We start from the raw sequence: 27,839 nt of genomic DNA, 5'->3' as shown, positions 1-27,839 counted from the left end.
TTCGCAGGCAGGTGCTCTACCATCTAAGCTACCAAAGCCCAACTCACGACCTGTCCTCACAGCTTCACTTCTGCCATTACCTCCTCTCCTACCTTCCAAACTTCACAGAAGCTCTCCTGTGAAACTTGCAGAACTAGCACTCCTGGAAGGAAGGAAATTTGTAAGGTAGGAGACAAGGTACTGGTGGACATGAAGCTATGAGGATGGGTCATGAGTCGTGCTTGGGTAGCTCAGATGGTAGAGCACTTGCCCATGAAAGGCAAAGGTCCAGAGTTTGTGACTCAATCTGGCAGACAGTCTTAATCTGCCAGGAAGTTTCATATCAGTGTACACTCCACTGTAGAGTGAAAATTTCATTCTGGACTCCTGTCTCTCTCTCTCTCTCTCTCTCTCTCTCTCTCTCTCTCTCTCTCTACCTCCCCTTCCTCCTACCCTCATATTTTTATACGACATGCAGTCACTGTCAAATATTTATTGTGTATAACTTCTCCACAGTCTATAGATCTTTTAGTGTAGGCAGCCACATGAACAAGACTGCATTTGGCAAAATATCTAATATTTAGCAATAATACTGACCATTTGAGATTGACACTGATGATTTGTGGAATATATTGGACAAGACTGCTGAGCTTTAAATGTATTGGCACTTGCTCAATATATTGTGCCCTTTAAGGGTAGCATTGTACCATGCATGTCAGTTCCTACTGACACAGAGAGAAATCCAGTTCCCTCAGAAATAATTTCAACTGTGAAATCACAAATGTAAATTACAAAAAATCAGAAGTGGGCTGGAAGATATACATGAAAGCACCATATGTACTTTGAAGAAATAAAGTTCCTGATTGATCAAGAAATATCACCCACTTTGTCCACAATAGTGGAGGAAACCAATGATCATGGAGTCATAATGTTGTTGTTGTTGTTGTTGTTGTTGTTTTTGTGGTCTTCAGTCCTGAGACTGGTTTGATGCAGCTCTCCATGCTACTCTATCCTGTGCAAGCTTCTTCATTTCCCAGTACCTACTGCAACCTACATCCTTCTGAATCTGCTTGGTGTATTCATCTCTTGGTCTCCCTCTACGATTTTTACCCTCCACGCTGCCCTCCAGTACTAAATTGGCGATCCCTTGATGCCTCAGAACATGTCCTACCAACCGATCCCTTCTTCTTAGTCAAGTTGTGCCACAAACTTCTCTTCTCCCCAATCGTATTCAACACCTCCTCATTAGTTAAGTGATCTACCCATCTAATCTTCAGTCATAATATTAAGAAGAAATGTTTACTTTCCTTGTAGCAGCTCTCAGAATTGGCAAATAGGATTAAGTCAGCTGTCTTATGAACATACATATCATTTTTTCTTTCAACAGTTGTCACATCACAAATCTACAATCATGTAAGCTTTCTATCAGCATAACTGTTTTATTTCATTTGCAACAATTGTTACAATAAAGAAATACACAGGAAACAGTACATGCACACAGTTCATTTATTTAATCTGTAGTGAATTGCCACTGTGGTTTACAAATATATACTGTCATGGAAGAGTCCCTGGTCCACTGAAATGTTCACAGAAAACTTTTTGAAATCATTTCGCAGTTCTGCTACCATCTGAGCTACCCCAGCACAACTCTCGACCCATCCTCACAGCTTCACTTCTGCCAGTACCTTCTCTCCTACCTTCCAAACTTCACAGAAGCTCTCCTTCAAAACTTGCACAATTAGCACTCCTGTGTTTTGCAAGGCAAGCAACTTACTAGCAATATACAACCACATCATTGAGCACTGACTAGTTTGGTATGAAGGCAGATTTCTAGCCGACATACCACACACATAAATATTAAATGATGATATTGTGCTATACGTGGTCTCCCTCTTTGGGGCAATATACTGACACATCATTATTGTGCCAATAATACTGAGGATGTAAGGGCTGCTTCACACCTTGCACTGTTTGTGCCCTACTGTCTACACAAATAACTCTCATTCTGGAAAAATTAACATTCTGTGTCATTGTGCAGCCTGACAATGTCTTAATTAAAGAAGGAAGCCTACAGCCAACATACCACAATAAAAAAAGAGAGTTTGTCTGCTAAAAATGGCAGACAAAAGTTATCTGAATGGTCAGTTATGTCCTTTATAAATAACTGCGTGAGAAATGCTATTTCACAGTTTTCTAGGTATTAATGTATTTCCAAAATTTTGAATTGTTTAAATACTTTCTACTGATGTAAAAAGTTTTTTGACAATGTCTTAATTAAAGAAGGAAGCCTACAGCCAACATACCACAATAAAAAAAGAGAGTTTGTCTGCTAAAAATAGCAGACAAAAGTTATCTGAATGGTCAGTTATGTCCTTTATAAATAACTGCGTGAGAAATGCCATTTCACAGTTTTCTAAAAATTTGACCTAAAATACTGCTCCACAAGTTAGGCCACTATTTTTATGCTAGGTATTAATGTATTCTGTAGCACTAAAATATGCAGTTCACCATGATATACACGTTTAGTTTGTTAAGCACCAAAAATAATAGAGAGAAACATAGAGCAAGTCAACTTTCTATAGATCATGTTTCATCCATTACCACCACCACCACCACCACCACCACTAAATTAAGATTTTCCCTGAAGTTTAAAATACTCTGAAATATTTGTAACAATTTATGACAAAACCCACTGCCTCAGTAAAAGAATATAGGCTATTAAAATTGCAGGTCATAAGCATGCGAAAGTTTTAATCTTTCAAAATTTAAGTAAATCTAGATCCTAAAAACATTACCTCACTCTAGTGGAGACTCAGGCAGATACAATGGATTCTCTTTGGCAGGGGGGGGGGGGGGGGGGGTGAAAGTAATATCTTTTTACTGGCATCTGAAAGATGATACTCACAGCAAATTAAACAACAACAAAAAATGAAATTTGATATCATGCTTGAAACCTCAATTTCTTGTAGCATATAACTAAGTACACATGCACACACAATATGTATGCATTTGAGTGATACATGAATATAATCTGCCAGGAGGAAAGTAGACATATAGTATCTCCTGCTTCTTCAGTTTTAAAATCGTGCTGCCCATCAAATTACACACAAGTGAACTGTAATAGGGAACACTTATACTCTTTCAGAAACAAAAAATATACCACGTTTTTAAGAAAAATGACAATAGGTACACAATATCTTATGATGCGATCTGAATTCATTCAGAGACCTTGAGAGTCAACATCATTCCTACCATACCATTGTTACAAAGAATTGGAAGATAAATTTAAATGCAAGGCTAAGCACAAATAATAAAGAAAAAGAGTTGTTTGGATATTGTGAGTAATTTAGGCAGTTATGTGGCATTTGTGTTGGCTGGTACATCTCACTGATACAAGCCCACTGCAGCAATAAATAAATCAGAAGGCAACGAATACCAACAAAAGTGGAATGCAAAAGCTTTGGACAGGCAGTAAAAGGTAGCATTGAAGCAACAGTAGTGATGTTACAAATGTCCTCAGTGTATAGACAATAAGCAACCTGTGGTACTATGTTTACAGGTACGTAATGTACCCATTCATTGATCATTATCGTATTGAGTTTTTCTGTGAAGGAGAGTGCATAACTCATGTTGAGAGAGTGAATATCAACCATGTAAAGTTGAAATGTGGCAAAAACAAAGTGGGCCACAGTACATGTCAGCCACAAACCTATAATTTTTTTAGCACAAACATTGAAAGGAGTAAAGGCAGACCCTTACCATATAGCTGAGGCACTCAGCATACATAAATTAGGTTTGTAATTTGAAGTTAACTCCCATTCTCTCTCTCTCTCTCTCTCTCTCTCTCTCTCTCTCTCTCTCTCTCTCTCTAATTTTTAAATTATTTGTTTCACACCCAGTACTTCAAACTTCTGTATTAATTTTTGAATACACCCAATTCAGATGAGGTTTTGGATCTAATTTACACCAGGACAGCAATTCTAATTAACTGTAAATGAGGTTCTCCTGCCATAGTTGAAAAAGCATTCAACTTAAAGTATTGTAAAAGGAATTAGAAAGCTAATAATGCTAATTCTTTCCTTCGATCATTCAAGTAATGATAATACATTATCACTTAAAAGCCCAGACTAATTGATTTTCATCTGAAGAAACACATTCAAGTACAAATCAAAATTGTATATAGGCACTCTCATAGCCTTACAAATTTATAACTGTAAGGCCAAAACCACGAAATACAAACATTATATGCATTCAGCAAGTTTCCAATACATTTACAGAACAGGAAATTGGGTCACATGCTACAGCACGCGTATCTAGTATGTTATAAAACGCCGCACATAAAAACGGAATTTTTCAGTGTTCATACTTCAGGTTCTACAGGTGATAAAAATGTAGAGTCAAGTGTTTTGCATAACCCCTGGGCTAGGGACCATTTGTATATCCATCAGAAGGATCATCTTAGTGTCACTACCCTACAATACAGGGTCAATGTATGAATATTACACACTTACTCCCGCTTAGGCAAATTGGTTGGTTCTTTTTGCGTTTGATGTGGTCTATGGTGGGCCTGATGGGACTTATGGAGGCACCATTAGTTCATTTGCGGTTCCTCGGGAAATGCCATGGAAAGGATGTCCTTACTACATTTTTGCCATCACCAGTGGACCAATACCCAGCCAAGGATTCCAAGACGGATATGCACAGCAAATGGCTGAAATTTTCACAATACATTCTGAAGATCCTGATATTGAAGAACCTTGAAAATTTTCTTGATATCTTCATTGGTTTTCAAGTTATGGATGTTCAAAGCTACCCTACTTCTACACCTAAAATTTTTTATGACATAAAATATAAATAATATATAACAGAAGTAAATTGCTCGAATTTTAACAGTAAATTCTCTGGACTTTCATCTACAAATGTCATCTCCCTGTTTTCAAAAATCTTTATTCATTATCAAGAAACACCCCAAAAGCTTGTTTTTTTGGGTACTAAAACCCAGCTGTGGATCAGACAGCTATGCACAGCAAATGGCTGTAATTTTTATGTAGTATTCCTAAGATCCTAAGCTCTAACACCTTGAAAATTTTCTTCATGTCTTTATCTGTTTCCAAGATCCAGAGGCTAATAGTTATCCTACTTTTACACATAAAATAAGCACATAAAATCTGGCCTGAAGCAAAAACATAGTTTACAAAGTGACATAGCATGGAGAAATATTGTGTAAAGTATCTTTGTTATCACCTGGGAACCCCACGTTGTAGCACTAAAGCACATGCAAAACTTCTGTACACATAAAATCTGGTCCAGGGTGTAAAATTAGTGTTGCATTATTTCAATTTCACATAAGTAAACTATATAAATTTTACTGACCAATACATTTCTTTTCATACGCGTTCCATGCCCTGCTGCAACAGGGAAAAGAAGAGGACCACTGGAAAAATGCTCCTAGTGGAGGACAAAAAATGTGAACACATTCCTGTTTACATAAAACACTGAATGAAAAGTGATTTACCATCTGTCTAATTCTACTTTTCTCAGCACCTTCAAAATCTTTCCAAAAATTTTGGCATGAAAACATATTCACACTTTTTTATGCTGAGAGAGAAGATAATGGCAGTGGCAAGAAGACGGAAAAGTAATAAGCAGGTGAGAGCAAGTGATAATAAAAGACAGAGTATACAGGGTGTCTGTGGAGGAAAGGTCAATATTTTGAACAGTGATAGTATAAGTAATTCTGAACAAAAAATGTTATATGAACACAGATCTGCAAATGCTTCATTAGGGAGGTATGGGTATTCAAAGGAAATTTAATTCTGCAAAATTAATGTGCACATCATAAACACAGAGGGTGTTTCACTAAATGTGTTTGCCTCTGTAAGTTACGAAGTAATAGGTGACGGAAATACTTACTATGGTAGGTCACAATAAGAAACAGTACACTGTCTGCGGAGCTATTAACATAGTTTATTATGTTATTATCCAAAGATTTACAGCAAATAGATACAATTTTTTAAATGGAACACTAGTTGTTTCTATCACGCACTAGAATCAGTAACACCAGCTGTGTATACATCAACTTAAATTACATTCCTATCACTTTTGGTTTGGGAGCTACAACCCTTCAAAGTTTCAAGGACCATCTCAAAAACACCTACCCTAATCCCTGGATTGGCCGTGGCGGTGCTATTAACTGACCTCCAAGATCACCTGACCTTACGCCTTTAGATTCCTGTTTATGGGGTTGGATGAAATCAGAGGTGCACAAAGTGAAGGTAAATACATGAGATGAACTGCTTCATTGCATGACGGATGCTGCTGAATTGATTAGGAACCAACCACAGGCAACTGAACAAGCAACACAACATGTTATTGCTAGAGCGCAAAAGGGCATTGACATTCATCGTGGGATATTCGAACCTTTTCTGTGAACTGTACAACATCTGTACGATAAGAGTTAAAGCCGTTTGTAAATGACGTGGTACGTCTTTTTCAACCAAATTCATGTAACATGCACGTTGTATTGCATTATGTACTAAATGCAAAGTAAACAAACGTTATGTAAAATGTGTAACATAACTGTACTTCTCTGTTACATTGTTTTCAAGAACATCACATTACAGTCCAGTTGTATTGCGTATACGTTCTTGTTGTGCACATCAATTTTACAAAATGAAAGTTCCTTTCAATGCCCATACCTCCATAACGAAGCATTTGCGGACCTATGTTCATATAATGTTTTTTGTTCAGAATTACTTATACTATCACTGTGTAGAATATTGACCTTTACTCCCCAAACACCCTTTATGTCAATGACAATTAGGGAGGAGGGGGGGAGAGACACACAGAGAGAGAGAGAGAGAGAGAGAGAGAGAGAGAGAGAGAGAGAGAGAGATCCAGCTCTGCTGTATGGTTAAATGATGGCATAGAGACACTAGCAATAGAAAGGGATGAACGAGTAGCAGTAAAAGAGAATGACACAGTGAGACTGAGAAGAGACTGTGGTAGTAGGAAAGAACAAAGGGGACCATGGCTGTGACACAGGAGACGATGACAGTAACACACGAAGAGATAAGGACAATGAGTTGGGCTGAATGAGTGAGAAAGGGCAACTAGCAGTGGATAGGTATGGGTGCCTTACAACGATGGACTAGTGGGTGTGAGATAGGGAAGCTTGTGGGAGTTTGAGGTGAGTTGCATGTTAAAATAAGTGCGAATCTATTCCCATTCCAAAATTTTTGGGAAAATTTTTAAAAGGGCTGAGAAAGGTAGGATGAGGCAGCTTGTACATCACTTTTAAGTCTGAGTCTTTTAAACAAACAGGAGCGTATTCATATTTTGTGCTCCAATAGGGGCATTTTTCCACTGGTAATTACTTCTTTCTAAAGCCGTAAGGTGTGTGTGTGTGTGTGTGTGTGTGTGTGTGTGTGTGTGTGTGTGTGTAGTACAGAGGGAAGAGGGCACACAAACAAACGCATGTACTTAGCAGTTAGTAGTGCAGAATTAAATAATATGATGTATTGGGAAGAAGATGCAACAGTACATTATTCCTAAATGCAAAAAAAAAAACTTAAGAGATCACCCACTAACTTCACTGTTAACAACTGGGAATGCTACAGATGCAGGTAACTTTACACAGCCATAAAAGTGCTACTTTTCATTCCACTACCATTACACATCACATGCTTGAAACAAAGTAACAACTTACTGTATGATATTTGTGGAGATAATCTCTCTGGGGTGAGTGATGAGACTTTGGTGTGGATCGACCACTAAGTGGTGGTGATGTGCGCTCAAAACTACGGCCCCGAGCCAAGAGGTTCATGTGCTCCAAGCTCCCAACACGTGACTCAAGTTCTTCAGCACGTGCCTCTGTGCTTTGTTTCTCTTCTTGTATAAGTCTGAAATGCAATACAAATAATTTCTAACACAAATACAAGCAAACCAGTAACAGAATGTAAATCTGACTCACAAAAGCTTCTGATGATTTTTTCAGATTTTTTCTATATTTCTGCAAGTAAACATGAAGAAACTGGATGTTCAATAACCCATTAAAGTCTGCAAAAGACTGTAAATGGACCATCACACTCTCACTATTTATTGTGCAATAATATTGTGTCAATATATTTAGCAAAAGTGTGAGGCTAAGAAACAACACAATATTATTGTGCAATATTTATGCCTGGGAAGGTAGAACTCTGCCTTCATGGTGAACATGTCAACATTTGATTATCTAGAACTCCAATGTATTCGCTGTGTACTGCAAGAAGAAAAAGGGCAAGAGAAGTGGTAATGGGCAAAAAAGTGGCTTGGAAGGCATTCTGCACAGGGTCAAACTAACATGCTAAGAGAACTAGCACAGAGACAGATTCCTATCGGAATATTTTAACGATGAACAAGGAATCATTCAACAAACTTCATTACAGCTTACATACAGAGAAAAGATATTGTTTGTACACTCATCATATTTCACTTTCCATAATGCTGGAAGCATTGTGATTCCAATTCCAAAGGAAAGAGGTGCTGACAGTGGGAATATTGCCAAACTATCAGTTCAGCACATCATGGCTGCTGAATTCTGACACAAATTATTTATAGAAGAATGGAAAGACTGATGGATAACAACCTCAGGAGAGATCAGTTTGGGTTTTGGAGAAATGTATTAATATGCGAGGCAATACTGACCCTGTGACTTATCTTGGAAGACAGATTAAAGAAAGGCAAACCTACATTTACAGCATTTGTAGACTTACAGAAAGGTTTTGGCAATCATGAATAGAATACACTCTTTGAAATTCTAAAGGTAGAAGGGGTATAAAAACATGGTGTGAAAGTTTATTTATATATGTACAGAAACCATACAGCAGTTGTAAGAGGCGAAGAGCATGAAAGGGAAGCAGTGGTTTGGAAGGGATTGAGACAGGGTTGTAGCCCAGCCCTGAAATTATTCAATCTGTACACTGAACAAGCAGCAAAGGAAACAAAAGAAAATTTTTGGGAAGGAATAAAGTACAGGAAGAAGTAATAAAACAACCTATGAGGTTTGCTGATGACACTGTAATCCTCTTGGAGAGACAAAAGGATTTGGAAGAGCAGTTTAATGGAATTGACAGTGTCAGTATGGAGGACATAATTTGAGCATCAACAAAGCATAAAGCATGGGTAATGGAATGTAACTGAATTAAATCAGGCAGTTCTGAGGGATTTAGATTATGAAATGAAACACTAAAAGTAGTAGAAGAGATTTGCTACTTTGGAAATAAAATAGCTGATGATGGCTGAAGTAGATAGGATATAAAATGTAGACTGACAATGGCAAGAAAAGCAATTCTGAAGAAGATAAATTTGTTAACATCTCAAATGAGTTTAAATGTTAGGAAGCCTCTTCTGAAGATATTTGTCTGCAGTGTAGCATTGTATAGAAGTCAAATGTGGACAATGAACGTTTCAGACAAGAAGAGAGAATAAAATCTTCCAAGAATGCTGAAGATTAGATGGGTAGATAACATAAATAATGAGGTGGTACTGAATCGATTTCATAAGAAAAGAAATCTGTGGCACAACTTGACTAAAAGAAGGGATTGTTTGATAGCACATGTTCTGAGACATCAAGGAATAATCAACTTAGTACTTGAGGGAAGCGTGATGGATAAAAATTGTACAGGAAGACCAAAGGATGAATACAGTAAGTAGGTTCAAAACGGATGTAGGTTGCAGCTGTTATTTGGAGATTAAGAGGCTTGCACAGGCTTTGAAGTGAAGACCACAACAACGACATATTGTTTTTATTTGTAATAATAATAATAATAATAATAATAATAATATTTATTCAACATCGAATAATCAAATACAATCCCTAGAAATAATACAGTTTCAGGACATCATACAGATTATTCTTCTGAATACGTCAGTTTATAAATTACAAACTAAAGATTTGTTTGTATTAATAAATTTTACATTTTGATGGATTTTACGTCTGGTAGTATACAATCACGATATTACAAATATTGTTTTTAATCAACATTATATTAGTTGAGGTTACTTAAAATTATGAGCTTGACATACTTATGAAAGACTTTTCATACAGATATAATACTCGTCTAGGGAATAAAAAGGGTTTTCAATTACAATTTTTTTTTGGCTGATCTTTTAATTTGATATCAGGAAGGGTTGTGAGACTTTTTGGTAGGGCATTGGCTAGCTTCAGCCCAGCATGAAGTGCATTTTTTTCATATCAAGCTGTTCTGTGGCTATGAATGAATCACTTAATCATTTATTACCACTATATGAAAGAACACATAGAATTTTGCCTTCTGAAGAGATAATCTATATCCCTGTAATTTCATAAACTGCTTTTACTCTGCCACCAATTTTGATGAATCCAGATTAAAATTTTCACTCTGCTGCAGAGTGTGCTGTGATATGAAACTTCCTGGCACACTAAAACCATGTGCCAGACGTAGAACTCGGGACCTATTCTTTTTGTGGACAAGTGCTCTACCAATTGAGCTACCCAAGCATGACTCACAACCTGTCCTCACAGCTTTACTTCTGCCAGTACCTCATCACCTACCTTCCAAACTTCATAGGAGTTCTCTTGTGAAACTTGCAGGACTAGCATTCAATAAAGAAAGGATATTGTAACAGAGTGTGAACTGATATGAAACTTCCTGGCAGATTATAACTGAGTGCTGGACCAAGACTCAAACTCATGACCTTTGTCTTTTTCTGGCAAGTGCTCTACTAACTGAGCTACCCAAGCTAAGCCATGTCTCCATAATATCCTTTCTTCCAGGAGTGCTAGACCTCCAAGTTCCACAGGAGAACTTCTGTGAAGTTTGGAAGGTAGGAGATGAGGTACTAACAGAAGTAAAGCTGTGAGGATGAGTCTTGAGTTGTCCTTGAGTAGCTCAGTTGGCAGAGCACTTGCCCACAAAAGGCAAAGGTCTTGAGTTTGAATCTCAGTCCAGCACACGGTATTTATCTGCCAAGAAGTTTCAACTTTGATGAAGCTTGCAATGGCATAAAGATAATATACACATTCATGTATTAACACACCATGATACACAGTTGTTTAGCAGTGTTGATGGTCTTGTTTCTTTTGTGATAATGTAGTGTAGTCATTGCTAGAAACAGAAGAACTGAGCATGGACTTTAGTAGACTGATGTGAACAAAATGCAACTGACAATCTAATACAGGAGAGATGGATATGAATAATGAGACTGAAGACACTTCATGATATTTAATATTCACTGTACAGCAGTATCGCACAGAGCACCACATCCTTGTAACACTTTGTTTGGTTCTAAGATATGCTTTCCACACTGATTCTTATATGTACCTTACAAGACAACAACGATTTGTCTTGTTAAAGCTGAATATGGCTATCAACTAGTAATGTCACACCATGTTACATTGTACTGTGCACAAAACAGTGTCCTTCAGAAAATTTCTATCCACATGCAATATATATATTAACAATGAATACACAAATAAGATCTGTCCCCACACAAAGCAGGCAATGCTATAGCAGAAAATACCCTTCCCAGATGGTAAACCAGAACTATCATTTTGACTCTTTACCTTTACAATCCCTAATGCTGTTATTCTTTGAACACATGGTTGTAACTGACATTGATTTATTTACTGCCTCATTTTTGCCATTGCAACAAAATAGTATTTTACTGTTACACTTCAGATTCCCTTTCTTCAGTGTATCTTCTATTTTTTTGACTTCCTAATTTCATATTATTTGCATATACATTGAGAAAGTGTAACTGGACTGATTGTCAATAAAATGACCAATATGCTACAGTTTTTGGTGACATTAAGATCAAAAAAAGGAAGGATACACAGCACACTGTGACAGACAAGGAAGGGGACTTGAACATCACTCTTCATGAATACAAGTACAGTGCATTACCTAATGTTCTACATCTCACGTGGAAAGTTAAGCAGACCTCACCCCTCACTCTCTCTCATTCACTTAGAGAAAATTCACATTCACATTTTTGTGTAAATAATTGTTCTAAGTGAATCATCTGTTGTAATTTCATTTCAAACTGTAATTAACCTATGGAGTAATGCACAGTAATATAGTATTCTGCAACAGAATAAAGCTAAAAAACACTAAATGTCACACTGCAGTTTCCAGCTGGTTACAATTTTAGTGTGTGTGTGGGTGTGTGTGTGAGAGAGAGACTAATACAAAACTCAAGGAGTTTTGGGTGTAAGAAGTTAGTTTGTTGCTCAGCTCTGGTGAATGAGTGTATTTCATTTGTTTTCAGTTACCAGAACAGTTGTTCAAAATACACTCTGTTACTAGAAATGAGTAATTTCAAAAGTAAAAATATAATATTAATGAAAAAGTTTCCTTTATCAAACAGAATAGTAGCATTCAAAGATACATATGGAGAAGTGGAAATTTATTCGATTATTTCTTTGCAAGACTAATTACCACTATTATCATACCAATGACACTAACTTTCCATTAAATGTATAACCCCCCCCCTCACAATGCACCCCATGCCTCCACAACACTTACATGAAAGTAAAATAAACTCCATAACACTATCATACTGACTGTCATACTATATGACATTGGCCGGCTGACTGATCATTTCATTTCATCTTCTGCATGAGGTCTCACTTGAATGCATGACAGACGTGGAAAGAGAGAGTGTATAAATATACACGTGTGTGTGTGTGTGTGTGTGTGTGTGTGTGTGTGTGTAAGGGGGTGAGGATGTAAAATAGTCTGGATATATCAATCCTTGTCATTGATGAAAGCTTCCCCTATTGTACGCATGGTGTTCAATGGAGCCCATTCCATTCTATGTTAAATTCTTTGGTAGTATATAAGGTTCAACCAAATTTTCAATATCCTACTTAAAAGTGCTGGCCACTTAGCTATGGATGTTTATAAAACATTTATACAGTTCTATTTAAATGCATATTGTGTCTTCTTGTCAGCATCCCACATTAAAATTACTGTCTCTGATTGGTGAGTCACTTCAAAGCACTAATAGTTATAAGTTTGCATGTTCAATGAATCAATATTACACATCATTCTTGGTTAGAAATACGAGATGCAAATTATTCACATAACTGCCTCAAATTTTTTTCCAGTGTTTTGTACTTAATCATGTTCAATTCTCTCTCTCTCTCTCTCTCTCTCTCTCTCTCTCTCTCTCTCAAAAATAAATAAATAAATAAATACACATTGGAAATTTGTAAATGGGGTAGGAAGAGTTATCATGCAGATATGATTTTATGTAAGTCTGCAGGCCTTCGTGGTCGCTGTCACTAAAGTTTAAATTTTCTGGGTTGTTAGGCCACATCATATTTCCTCTAAAATAATCAATGTTTTGACCCCTCTGCTGGGATTTACTTCAGGATCTTCTGGTGTCCGGTGTTCTAGGAATAGTGGACACTGGAAGATCCTGAAGAAGATCCCAGCAGAGGGTCGAAATGTCAATTACTTTAGAGGAAATATGACACGGCCTAACAACTCAAAAGATTTTAAGTTTAGATATGATTTCAGTTTGTGTTTGAAGTTGATTTTGTCATCTATTAAATTCTTTACATCACTGGGTAGGGGTTCAATAACCTTTAATGGCTGAATACCTCACTCCCATCTGTGCCACACTACGGATGAGCAGTGGGTACTGTAAAGTCATTTCTCCTTTTAGCATTACGTCTGTGAATGTTACGTTGTTTTCAAACTATAGCTGATTGTTAAAAACCAACTTCATAATGGAACAAATGTAGCGTGCAACTGTTGTCAGTATGTCCTACTGTTTAAAAAGCTGTATAAAGCTTACCTTATTTCATTGTTGATAGCATCCAACTGCTCTTGTAACATCATTGCCAGAGTCTGAGCATCAGTATGTCCTGATGGAGAAAGTATTTCTGCAGCACTGAAGATGCTCTCATTGTCTTCACCTTCTGCATCACTCGAGGCATCAAATGCCTGCTGAACATTTGCCAAGACATGTGCCTGCTGCAGTTTTTCCCAGTCTTGACAGATGCCCATTGATACCTAAACACAAAAATTGTGTTACTTTACAGAAACACAATACCATCAGTGTACATAATTTTCTTATTATGTTGCAAGTAAATAGGACAATCACATCAACTGCATTCTTTAGATCTTTAAGATAATTAGATGTACAAGAAAACACATTATTTAAAGGTACTTTGAGAATACAGAAAGTAGACTTAAACAAATAAACTAGACTTCATGTCGGCAACCCTTCACAAGGCAAAACTGTAATTTTATGTCCACGGATCAGCAGGGGTTTAGAAAGCATCACTCATGCAAAACTCAGCTTGCCCTATTCTCACAGGACATACTGCAAACTATGGATGAAGGGTAACAGCCAGATTCCATATTTCTAGATTTCCAGAAAGCATTTGACACGGTGTGCCACTGCAGGCTACTAACTAGGTGTGAGTATATGGAATAAGTTCACAGGTATGCGAGTGGCTCATGGACTTTTTAAGTAACAGAACCCAGTATGTTGTCCTTGATGGTGAGTGCCCCAGGGAAGTGTGATAGGACCACTGTTGTCCTCTATATAAATAAATGATTTGGCAGACAGGGTGGGCAGTAATCTGTGGTTGTTAGCTGATGATACTGTGGTGTACAGTAAGGTGTCGAAGTTCAGTGACTGCAGAGATGCAAGACAACTTAGACAAAATTTCTAGTTAGTGTGATGAATGGTAGCTAGCTCTAAATGTGGAAAAATGCAAGTTAATGTGGATGAATAGGAAGAACAAACCTGTATTGTTTGGATACAGTATTACTAACGTCCTGCATGACACAGTCAAGTCATATAAATATCTGGGTGTAACGTTGCAAAGCGATATGAAATGCAACATGCATGTGAGAACTGTGGTAGGGAAGGTGAATGGATGACTTCGGTTTATTGGGAAAATTTTAGGAAAAAGTGGTTCAGCCATAAAGGAGACTGCATATAGCATGCTGGTGGAATCTATTCTTGCTTAGGCATTTGGGATCCGTATCATGTTGGACTGAAGGAAGACATTGAAGCATTCAGAGGCGGGCTGCTAGATTTGTTACCGGTAGGTTTGAACAACATGCAAGTCGTACAGAGATGCTTTAGGAACTCAATTGGAACTCTCTGGAGAGAAGGCAATGTTCTTTTCAAGAAACACTATTGAGAAAATTTAAGGAACTGGTATTTGAAGCAGACTGCCAAACAATTCTACTGCCACCAACATACATTGTGCATAAGGACTATGAAGATAAGATTCAAGAAATCAGGGCTAATTTGAACAAATATAGACAGTCATTTCTCCCTCGCCCTACTTGCATGTGGAACAGAAAAGGAAATGGCTAGTAGTGGTACAGAGTACCCTCCACCACACACTGCTGGTGGCTTGTGGCGTATCTATGTAAATGTAAATGTAAAAGAAGCATGAGTTGTTGTATTCTAATAAAGATAAGTCATTTAGATTGTAGTAACAATTAATTTAGTACAGATCCCTCAATAAATGTGTGTATTAGTGTGTTTTTTAAACTTATTATTAATGGTTTTAGTTTTTCTTATGTAATATTCCAGAAAACGTGAAAAGATCATACAGTCAGGTTGTCGTCGTATTTCTTTTTATGTTTGAATGCAGTAAACTTAGAGCATATCACTTAATCTTTCATTTCACTTTCCAGCAATTTAGGTAGAGTGCACTTCTGCATTACTTAGTTCACATTTGCAGGAAGTAGTGCAAATTTTACGTTGTTGATTCAGAAACTTTGTACTAGTAGTTTGTTTACTTACAATTGCATAGTCCTAATTTTTGTAAACCTGTTTCTTATTTATTGGTAACTTAGTTAATTGACTTATTGTTACTAAACTATTACACTTAGCATAAGTGAGAAGGGCCCCAACTTCCTGTAGAACTGTTAGGTCCAGGCTTTGGTGTTATGGGTGCTGTAGTTTTTACCTTATGGGTGACTGTTATGGTATGGCAAGTGGGGAACTATGTGAAGCTTTTCAGTAGTTTTGTAGGACATATACCAAAGGTAGGAAAATAGTGGAAAAGGAGGGGAAAATTGCTGCCCTTCAGGCTGAATAATACAAGGCCAGGAAAGGTCTACGTCTACATAGATACTCCGCAAGCCACCTTAAAGTGCGTGGTGGAGGGTACCCTGTATCCCTACTTGTCATTTCCCCTCCTGTCCCACTCGCAAATAGAGTGAGGGAAAAATGTCTGTCTGTAAGCCTCCATATGAGCCCTAATTTTTCGTATCTTACCCTCGTGGTCCTTACGTGTGATGTATGTTGGCAGTCAGCTTGAAATGCCTGTTTTCTAAACTTTCTCAATAGTGTTTCCTGAAAAGAAGATCGCCTTCCCTCCAGGGATTCTCATTTGAGTTCCCAAAGCATCTCTGTAACACTTAAGTTTTGTTAGAACCTACTGGTAACAAACCTAGCAGCCCTCCTCTGAATTGTTTCGGTGTCTTCCTTCAATCTGACCTGGTATGGATCCCAAACACTCGAGCACTACTCAAGAGTGGATCACATAAGTATCCTATATGCAATCTCCTTTACAGGTGAACCACTCTTTCCTAAAATTTTCCCAATACACCAAACAGATTTGTTCTTCCTACTCATCCCCATTAACTTACATTTTTCCACATTTAGGCCTAGCTGCCATTCATCACACTAACAGGAAATTTTGTCTAAGTAATCTTGTATCTTCCTACAGTCATTCAACTTCGATGCCTTACTATCCACCATATCATCATCAGCAAACAAACAGAGAGTGCTGCCCACCCTGAGAGATAACAGCAGCAGCACTATCACACTTCCTTGGGGCACTCCTGATGATATTCTTGTCTCACCATTGAGGACAACATAACTGATTCTACACTCCTGGAAATGGAAAAAAGAACACATTGACACCGGTGTGTCAGACCCACCATACTTGCTCCGGACACTGCGAGAGGGCTGTACAAGCAATGATCACACGCACAGCACAGCGGACACACCAGGAACCGCGGTGTTGGCCGTCGAATGGCGCTAGCTGCGCAGCATTTGTGCACCGCCGCCGTCAGTGTCAGCCAGTTTGCCGTGGCATACGGAGCTCCATCGCAGTCTTTAACACTGGTAGCATGCCGCGACAGCGTGGACGTGAACCGTATGTGCAGTTGACGGACTTTGAGCGAGGGCGTATAGTGGGCATGCGGGAGGCCGGGTGGACGTACCGCCGAATTGCTCAACACGTGGGGCGTGAGGTCTCCACAGTACATCGATGTTGTCGCCAGTGGTCGGTGGAAGGTACACGTGCCCGTCGACCTGGGACCGGACCGCAGCGACGCACGGATGCACGCCAAGACCGTAGGATCCTACGCAGTGCCGTAGGGGACCGCACCGCCACTTCCCAGCAAATTAGGGACACTGTTGCTCCTGGGGTATCGGCGAGGACCATTCGCAACCGTCTCCATGAAGCTGGGCTACGGTCCCGCACACCGTTAGGCCGTCTTCCGCTCGCGCCCCAACATCGTGCAGCCCGCCTCCAGTGGTGTCGCGACAGGCGTGAATGGAGGGACGAATGGAGACGTGTCGTCTTCAGCAATGAGAGTCGCTTCTGCCTTGGTGCCAATGATGGTCGTATGCGTGTTTGGCGCCGTGCAGGTGAGCGCCACAATCAGGACTGCATACGACCGAGGCACACAGGACCAACACCCGGCATCATGGTGTGGGGAGCGATCTCCTACACTGGCCGTACACCACTGGTGATCGTCGAGGGGACACTGAATAGTGCACGGTACATCCAAACCGTCATCGAACCCATCGTTCTACCATTCCTAGACCGGCAATGGAACTTGCTGTTCCAACAGGACAATGCACGTCCGCATGTATCCCGTGCCACCCAACGTGCTCTAGAAGGTGTAAGTCAACTACCCTGGCCAGCAAGATCTCCGGATCTGTCCCCCATTGAGCATGTTTGGGACTGGATGAAGCATCGTCTCACGCGGTCTGCACGTCCAGCATGAACGCTGGTCCAACTGAGGTGCCAGGTGGAAATGGCATGGCAAGCCGTTCCACAGGACTACATCCAACATCTCTACGATCGTCTCCATGGGAGAATAGCAGCCTGCATTGCTGCGAAAGGTGGATATACACTGTACTAGTGCCGACATTGTGCATGCTCTGTTGCCTGTGTCTATGTGCCTGTGGTTCTGTCAGTGTGATCATGTGATGTATCTGACCCCAGGAATGTGTCAATAAAGTTTCCCCTTCCTGGGACAATGAATTCACGGTGTTCTTATTTCAATTTCCAGGAGTGTATTATCTAAGAAGTCTTTGAGAAACTCATATATTTTTTAACATATTCCACATGCTCATACCTTCATTAACAGCCTGGAATGGGGCACCATGTGACATGCTTTCCACAAATTGCTAAAACCATACTGATTCGTGGACATAAGTTGCTTAGTCTCAAGAAAATTTATTATATTCAAACTGAGAATATGTTCAAGGATTCTGCAGCGAACACAAGTTAGGGATATTGGTCTGTAATTTGCAGGTCCATTCTTTTACCTTTCTTATATACTGAAGTCATCGGCACTTTTTTTCCAATCACTTGGGACTTTGTGCTCGGCGGGAGGTTCACAATAAATGCAAGCTGGATAAGGGGTCAATGCTGTAGAGTACTCTTTGTAAAATCAAAGTGGAATTACATCCAGACCTGGTGATTTATTTGTTTTCAAAACTTTATGTTGCTTCTCTATGCCAGGTATGCTTGTTACTATGTCGTCCATACAGGAGTCTGTCCAATGGTCAAATGACAGTATGTTTGTACAGTTCTCCTGTGTGAATGATTTCTTGAATGTGAAATTTAAAACTGGTTTTTGTTTTGCTATCTTCAACTGCCATGCCAGACTGGTCAAGAAGGGACTGAATGGAAGCCTTAGACCTGCTTAGCAAATTTATGTACAACCACAATTTTCTTGGGTTGTCCACCAGATCTTTTGCTAAGGTGTGACGGTGGTAGTTATACGCTTCACACATAATATCTTTTCACAGACACATGAATCTCTACTAACCTTCACTTGTCGTCATTTGTTTGTCCCCTTTTGAACCGAGAGTGCAACAGCTAGTTTTCCTCAGCATCTTACAAATTTCGTTATTAAACCATGGTGGGTCTTTTCCATCTTTTATCCGCCTACTAGGCACCTAACTTTCCACACCATGGTTTACAATCTGCTTAAAGTTTACCCATAATTCCTCGACATCCATTGTACTGGTACTAAGTGATGCCAGCTCACTGTTTAAATAAGACGTTAATTACTGCTTATCTGGGGTACATGAAAGGAGACTCCACAAAGATTGCAATGATTTTTGACTAAGATAAGACTTGCAATCAGGCGTACCCTGGGCATCAGGTTTCTCTGGCGGCTGATCCTTTCACACCAGAAACATCATCTTGGTCCTTATCAGGACCACAGTTGACCATCATATCAATGAATATAGAAGGTATATCATCACCAAAAGAAGAACTGTTACAAGGGCTGTGCAGACAAACCAAGTGCGATGTACTCTGCAAACAGGAGACCCACACAAGCTGTGAAATGAGCAGACCAAAAATAAACAATGCTACTGGCTATGGAAAGACCCCACCCAAAATAAGGAAGTGCTATATTTGTCCAACCAGATATACAGATAATATCATCACCCTTTACTGAAGCAAATGATATTGAAATCTTAACTTTGGAAATCAAAGGCTGTACAGTCACATCCGTATACAAACCACTGGACGTTGATCTCAAAATCAATCTACCTGATAACTTTTATAGTTGACACACACAAATAGTGACTGGTGACTTCAACTGCCACAGCACCATGTGGAGCTATGAGCATGATGATGAGAATGGTACAGCATCACAAGAATGGGTGGAAGGAAATCATCTGAGCCTTATACATGACCCTAAGCAGCCTGCATCTTTCAAGAGTGGCAGATGGAAACGTGGATACAACCCCGATCTGATATTTTGCAGCGAGAACATCTCACAATAGTGCATAAAAACTGTCTGCAACCCTATTCCAAATACACTACAGACCAATCATTTGCAAAATTTACGCAGCAGTTAGACCACAAACAGTTCCGTTCAGAAGGAGGTTTAACTTCAGGAAAGCCAACTGGCCGAAGTTTACAGAAACACAGGACGCTGCAGTTCCCAATATTGAACCTTCACCTGACTCGTATGAAACTTTTGCGAGGGCTGTAAAGAGGTGCTCCAGAACTGTAATTCCTCAAGATTGTCGAACATCATACATTCCTGGTCTAACTTCAGAACTCAGTGCTCAATTTACAGAGTATAAGGTACTATTCGAAGGAGATCCATTTGGCGAGACAACACTATCGGCTGGGAATAAACTTATTGCATCTCTGAAAGAATTCAAAAGGAATTCTTGGGTTAAAACTATGTAAGAACTTGATCTCATCAGAAACAGTCATAAAGCGTGGAGATTATTGAGATGCTTCAATAATGACCCAACCAGATCCACAGCACACTGCAACATTACTGCAGATCAGATAACACACCAACTGCTCATGAATGGGAAAGGAAGCCATAGAATCAAAGTTCCGAAAGTACAGCAAGAGGCCCAAGAACAAACAAGGGATCTGACTCTCCCATTTGAGATATCTGAATTAAACGAGGCTGTTAAGGAGAGTGAAACTGGTAAAGCATCCGGTCTAGATGCCCTCCGTATGCAGCAAATCAAGAATTTTGGCCCAGAAACAAGAAAGTGGATCCTGCAGCTTTTCAACAACTGCATGAACCAGTGCCAAATACCAAAGATCTGGTGAAAGAGCAGAAACCTGGAAAGGAAGCAAATCATCCCAGGAATTTCAGACCAGTTAGCCTTTTGAGTCACCTTTATAAATTGTTCGAACGTATAATTCTGAATAGAATCCTACCAGTAATAGACCCTCTTCTCATACCCGAACAAGCAGGATTTCGACCAAACAGAAGCTGCACAGGGCAACTTTTGAATCTCACTCAGTTGATAGAGGATGGCTTTGAAACCCGGCATGGTCTTCGTGGATCTCACAGCAGCGTATGATACTGTCCATCAAATGAAAAATTATACAATATGATCAAGAATGACCACCTCGTTAGACTATTCAGCACCCTCCTCCAAAACCGCAGATTTTTTGTTGAATTTCAAGAACAACACAGTCGCTGAAGAGCACAGGAAAATGGTCTACCTCGGGGAAGCGTCTTGGCTCCACTTCTCTTCAACATTTATACCAACGACCAGCCACTGACCCCAGGCACAAGGAGATTCTTATGTGCAGATGACCTAACCCTTGGTATGCAGAGCTCATTCTTTAAAAGAGTGGAAAGAAACCTGACAACAGCACTTAGAACACTGTCAAGCGACTACAATTGGAACCAACTCAGACCAAACCCTTCGGAGACACAAGTGTGTGCCTTTCATTTAAGGAACAGGGAAGCTAATCGTAAGCTACATACTGCATGGTCAGGCATCCAGCTCCAGCATCATCATGCACCTAAATACTTGGGAGTCACTCTTGATAGAACTCTGACATTCAAAACTCACTGCAAGAACACCAAAATGAAAATCTCCGCTTGAAACAACCTAATTCGCAAACTAGCTGGGACACAGTGGGGATCATATCCACAAACTATTCGCTGTTCTGCAATGGCACTCTGCTTTTCTACTACTGAATATGCTTCTCCAGTCTGGTACAGGTCATCTCATGCCAGACAAGTAGACACTGCTCTCAACAAAACCTGCAGGTTGATCACAGGTTGCTTAAGACCTACCCCAACTGATAAGCTCTACTGCCTGGCTGGAATACCCACCATGGATATGCAGAACACTGGCTGCCAACAAGGATAGACAAAGTGGAACAGGACAGAGCCCATCCACTGTACGGACATAATCCACCACAACAATGGCTGAGATCGTGAAAGAGCTTCCTGAGAACATCCGAGAAGCTCACCATTTCACCAGAGAAGGCAAGGCTGGAGTTATGGAAGAAGTCGACGCCTCACCTGCAGATGCCAGAAGCTGAAGAACTACCACCTGGACACAAGGAGAGCTGGCTGGTGTGGAAATCTTTAAACAGATTATGATCAGGAGTTGGACGATCCAGAGATAACCTGAAGAGATGGGGCTTCATAACAGAAGATACGTCCTGTGATTGTGGACAAGAACAAACCACAAGCCACATGCTCGAGTGCCTTTTGTGCCCTACATCCTGCACAAAGATTGATCTCCTGCAAGCCACTCCAAGCACCTTGGACATTGCAAAGTGCTGGGCACATGTAATATAAATACAATTTGTGTGTGTGTGTGTGTGTGTGTGTGTGTGTGTGTGTGTGTGTGTGTGTGTGTCTATATATATATATATATATATATATATATATATTTTTTTTTTCTCAGACCTTAGGTCTGGTTAAAAATGGAAAGTGACGCGGACCTTGATCAAGCGTGACTTCTTTTTAACTGTACGGTATATGTTACATTGTATTTAGGAACTTTCGGGTTATTGAACACGTATCAATAATTACGGATTTCTGTAGTTGTATATATACGTTTGGATGTAGCTGTATTGCGTTGATGTACTGGTGGATATTGTGTGGTATGACTCCTGTAGTTGATAGTATAACCGGTATAATGTCAACTTTATCCTGATGCCACATGTCCTTGACTTCCTCAGCCAGTTGGATGTATTTTTCAATTTTTTCTCCTGTTTTCTTCTGTATATTTGTTGTATTGGGTATGGATATTTCGATTAGTTGTGTTAATTTCTTCTTTTTATTGGTGAGTATGATGTCAGGTTTGTTTTGGGGTGTTGTTTTATCTGTTAAAATGGTTCTGTTCCAGTATAATTTTTATTAATCATTCTCCAGTACATTTTGTGGTGCATACTTGTATGTAGGAACGTGTTGTTTTATTAGCTTATGTTTTATGGCAAGTTGTTGATGTATTATTTTTGCTACATTATCATGTCTTCTGGGGTATTCTGTATTTGCTAGTATTGTACATCCACTTGTGATGTGATCTACTGTTTCTATTTGTTGTTTGCAAAGTCTGCATTTATCTGTTGTGGTATTGGGATCTTTAATAATATGCTTGCTGTAATATCTGGTGTTTATTGTTTGATCCTGTATTGCAATCATGAATCCTTCCGTCTCACTGTATATATTGCCTTTTCTTAGCCATGTGTTGGATGCGTCTTGATCGATGTGTGGCTGTGTTAGATGATACGGGTGCTTGCCATGTAGTGCCTTCCCCTTCCAATTTACTTTCTTCGTATCTGTTGATGTTATGTGATCTAAAGGGTTGTAGAAGTGGTTATGAAATTGCAGTGGTGTAGCCGATGTATTTATATGAGTGATTGCTTTGTGTATTTTGCTAGTTTCTGCTCGTTCTAGAAATAATTTTCTTAAATTGTCTACCTGTCCATAATGTAGGTTTTTTATATCGATAAATCCCCTTCCTCCTTCCTTTCTGCTTAATGTGAATCTTTCTGTTGCTGAATGTATGTGATGTATTCTATATTTGTGGCATAGTGATCGTGTAAGTGTATTGAGTGCTTCTAGGTCTGTGTTACTCCATTTCACTACTCCAAATGAGTAGGTCAATATTGGTATAGCATAAGTATTTATAGCTTTTATCTTGTTTCTTGCTGTCAATTCTGTTTTCAGTATTTTTGTTAGTCTTTGTCTATATTTTTCTTTTAGTTCTTCTTTAATATTTGTATTATCTATTCCTATTTTTTGTCTGTATCCTAGATATTTATAGGCCTCTGTTTTTTCCATCGCTTCTATGGAGTCACTGTGGTTATTCAATATGTAATCTTCTTGTTTAGTGTGTTTTCCCTTGACTATGCTATTTTTCTTACATTTGTCTGTTCCAAAAGCCATATTTATATCATTGCTGAATACTTCTGTTACCTTCAGTAATTGGTTGAGTTGTTGATTGGTTGCTGCCAGTAGTTTTAGATCATCCATGTATAGCAAATGTGTGATTTTGTGTGGGTATGTTCCAGTAATATTATATCCATAATTTGTATTATTTAGCATGTTGGATAGTGGGTTCAGAGCAAGACAGAACCAGAAAGGACTTAATGAGTCTCCTTGGTATATTCCACGCTTAATCTGTATTGGCTGTGATGTGATGTTATCTGAATTTGTTTGGATATTAAGTGTGGTTTTCCAGTTTTTCATTACTATGTTTAGAAACTGTATCAATTTAGGATCTACTTTGTATATTTCCAATATCTGTAGTCACCATGAGTGGGGTATTATTATTATTATTATTATTATTATTATTATTATTATTATTATGAACTTGGCCAGCTATGGACCGCATACAACTTAAGACTTATGGTGTTTCTTTTTCTTCCGTTCTTCCCAGTACTACTTCATTTTCTCGCCAACTGCTCGTCTCTGCTCATCTGTCCACACTCTCTTGGGTCGAGGTTTAGGCGCATCTTCTTCATAGTTTGCGTTTTCTATAAGTAGCCTAAAGTTATTCCTGTCACATATTATTTCTTCTGTAACACCTATTTTGTTGGCGTCTTTCTTTACTGCTTCTATCCGGGGACCTGCTTATCTGCTCCATCTAACAGAAACTCTCTCCTAGCCTTCTTGATTGCTTTATTAACTTTCATAAGCATAGTTGCTATAAAGTCATACCATGGTTATAGTGGGTGGGCCAGGCAATAGTACTGACGGACATCTGGGGTATAATGCAGAGTGTGATCTTGCGAAGATAGCAACAGCATTGAAACATACCAATGATGAGTCTGTATCTGCTCTCAGATGCCACAATGAATCTCATCTGAATTATTCTGCTAGCAGAGTTAATTTGGAGATGGAACGGCTGCTTATTTCAGGTGCTGGGGCACATATTGGCCTGGTTCCTCTTGATTACCTCAGTAGATGGGATTATACTAGGCATTGCCTTCACCTCATTAGAAAGGGAAGGGTAAACTGACTGGGCAAATAGCAGAAAATTTATGGGGTGAAGGCATTGTCATGAGTGACAAAATACCAGTGGTTACAGGGTTCAGAACAGCACTTCTTTAAGTTAGCAAGGACAGAAAGAAACTAAGTTTTAAAAGGAGGTTAGTTAGTATTGAAAGAAACATTCAGTTTGAGAAAGAACAAAATGACATAATTATGGCATATATAATCATCACCACAAGCAGCTGTTGATTAAAAATTTTCAGCAATCAGCAGATACTTTATTTCTACCCAATTTCAACTCAGTCAGTGTTAAATGCCATTTACCTTTATTGCTTCAAATGGTTTGGATACTGAGAAGTAATTACCTGCGTTGATAAATTAGAGGCATTAAACCCAGCTGACATAATCTACCTCTCCGAACACCATGTGACCTTTACTATAGATGTGTTACAGCATTTAGGCTAGTGTCTCATGTTTGTAGGGCAGAAGTGGAGAAAGAAGGAGTTGCCACATTCATCAGGAACTGTGAAAAATTTGAGAACATAGATATTCATAAATTTTGCCTACAGCAGCATACACAAACATGTGCAACAGCATTAGAATTTCATAATAAATCCTCCACTTCCAGAACAGCCACTGCCGCCGCTACCGCCGCCGCTGCCTCCTCCTCCTCCTCCTCCTCCTCCTCCTCCTCCATTACTGGCATGGCTGCCTCTGCCACCACCACAGCTTCATCCGCAACCAGCACAGCCCCTCTTAACATCTCCATTCTGGCTTCCATTCCTACAGATCCGTTTTCTACTTCACTTCGTCCAGCCCTTTTATCTTTGGTTGAGCCATACTCCCATTCCCTGTGCCTCCCACTGACCTTTTCCATCAGGCATATAGTGGGCACTCTTGGAAGTTCTGATGCAAATCTATGTGCCACATCTGATCCTGTCACTGTTGCTGCCTCCCATCTTATTCAGCGACGACTCTGCCTTTCTGTTGTTTTTCATGTCCCCGATCATGGTGATTGCATCAGTGCCACAGCGGATGCCTGGTTACCCCACAGCATTGTCCCATCTTGAGCCCGATAAAAGGACACCTCTCATCAGCCGCTGATGCCAACACCAGCTCATCAGTCCCACCGTGCCTCCTCCAGACAGCAGCCTCATCACCTCTAAGCTGGCTTCACGAACTTTCCTTAAGGAGGCAGGGATATTGTACTGACCTGGGCTTCATTGCTAAGGAACTTAGTCATATAATGTGGGCTGCCACTGCTCCGTGTCACTGGAGAAACCACCGTCGTAGAAGTAGGGAGCAGTATGGCAATAACATAAGCAAGCCAAGTTGCTTCCAACCACCCCTCCTGCAGCCACCATGGTAATATGTGCTGCTGCCATGTCAGGATTCTGCAGAGATGCCTTCTCCTCCACCACTCCCCAATACCGGTTGCAGGCTCAAGGTCTCCAGCCGCCAACACCATCACACTCACTACTGCAGCTTGCCACATTGCCACTGGCTCCACCACCAGCACAGCCTCCTCCTGCTGCTGCTGCTGCTGCTCCTCCTCCTCCTCCTTCTCCACTGCCGGTACAGCTTCCTCTGCCTCCAGCACAGCTTCCTCCTCCGCCTCCGCAAAGCTTCTCTCAACGTCTCTGTCATGGATTCCATTCCTATGGTTTCATTTTCTGTGTCACTATCTGCTGCCCTATCACTCTTAGTTGAGACATCACTCCCGTTCCCCATTCCTCCCACTGTCCTTTTCATCAGGTATATGGTGGGGCACTCATGGAAGTTCTGATGAAAATCTCTGGGCAACATCTGCACCCATCACTGTCGTTGCCTCCTGGTGGCTGGCTTGCCCCCCTCAACAACAAACCTACCTGTCTGTGATTTTTAATGTCCCTGTTTGTGGCAGCCTTTCCTATCTGTTGCATCAGGGACAGACTGGATGTCTGATCAGCCCACTGGCATTGTCACATCTCAAGCAGCCACCACTGATCGAGTATCACCTTTCATCAGCCATTGATGCCACCAAAGGCTCATTGGTCCCAGCCTGCAACATCCCGGCATTAGCTGCATCACCTCTAAGCTGTCTTTGTCACCTCGTCTTAAGGGGGCAGGGATATTGTACCCACCTGGGTTCCATCGTTAAGCAACACAGGCATGTACTGTGGGCTGCCGCCACTCCAGGCTGTTGGTGGCAGCACTGTGGGAGATGCAGCAGAACAGTATGGCAATAACATAAGCACACCAGGCTGTTGTCAGCTGCACCTCCCACAGCCACTGCTAGTGGTGTGGGAGTTGTCACAATCAGTGCTGCCACTGCGGGCACTGGTTCTTCCTCCATAGGTCATGTCTTGTGCTCACCGATTGTCACAGCTGTATTCTTCCACTACGTGACGATACAGGGCACTGCCTGGCAGCTCGGGACCAGTTCACATCGGGAGTTGCTCCGGGCCAAGAGCCGATCACATTCTGATCCCTCATTTGGAACTCCCTTTGCCGTATGCTCTGGAGTGCTTACTCCACATCTTGTCCAAGTTCTTATCCCTAGGCCCAACATTGGCTGCACCTGAATCCTACTACTCTCCACCAATACAGCCATAATTAAATCGCTCCAGTAAGAAATCTCCCAATGAAGCAACCACTTTTTTGTATTCTGTTTATGAATGAAAATATAATTCATTTATTCTTGCTCCCTGGTGCATGTTAATTGGTGTGGGTCTTGTGATCATGGTACGAAAACTGTGAACACCAGCAATGAGATATTAATCTTAGTTTTTGACTGAGATTTCTCAAATATATTACTTTGTGAGGTCACAAAAAACTTTAGGTTTCCAGGCATGCATTTCACTACACAACTAAGAGGCCCACCCATAAAGTAGAAAT

General features: G+C 40.1%; 1 protein-coding gene across 1 annotated transcript in view; it reads right to left on the bottom strand.

The window, feature by feature from the left end:
* Positions 1-27,839, bottom strand: part of LOC126183371 (liprin-alpha-1) — a 1,187,054-nt gene that overhangs the window by 102,853 nt on the left and 1,056,362 nt on the right. The window contains exons 16-17 of the mRNA XM_049925301.1: positions 13,804-14,021; positions 7,688-7,880 (exon numbers count right to left, since the gene is read on the bottom strand). Of these exons, the coding sequence (XP_049781258.1) occupies positions 7,688-7,880; positions 13,804-14,021 (411 nt within the window). The remainder of the gene's footprint in view (positions 1-7,687; positions 7,881-13,803; positions 14,022-27,839) is intronic.

Source organism: Schistocerca cancellata, chromosome 4 (genome assembly GCF_023864275.1).
Source record: "Schistocerca cancellata isolate TAMUIC-IGC-003103 chromosome 4, iqSchCanc2.1, whole genome shotgun sequence".
Classification (NCBI taxonomy): Eukaryota; Metazoa; Arthropoda; class Insecta; order Orthoptera; family Acrididae; genus Schistocerca; species Schistocerca cancellata.
The sequence above is the reverse complement of the archived record's forward strand: the minus strand, read 5'-3'. Positions and strand labels throughout refer to the sequence as shown.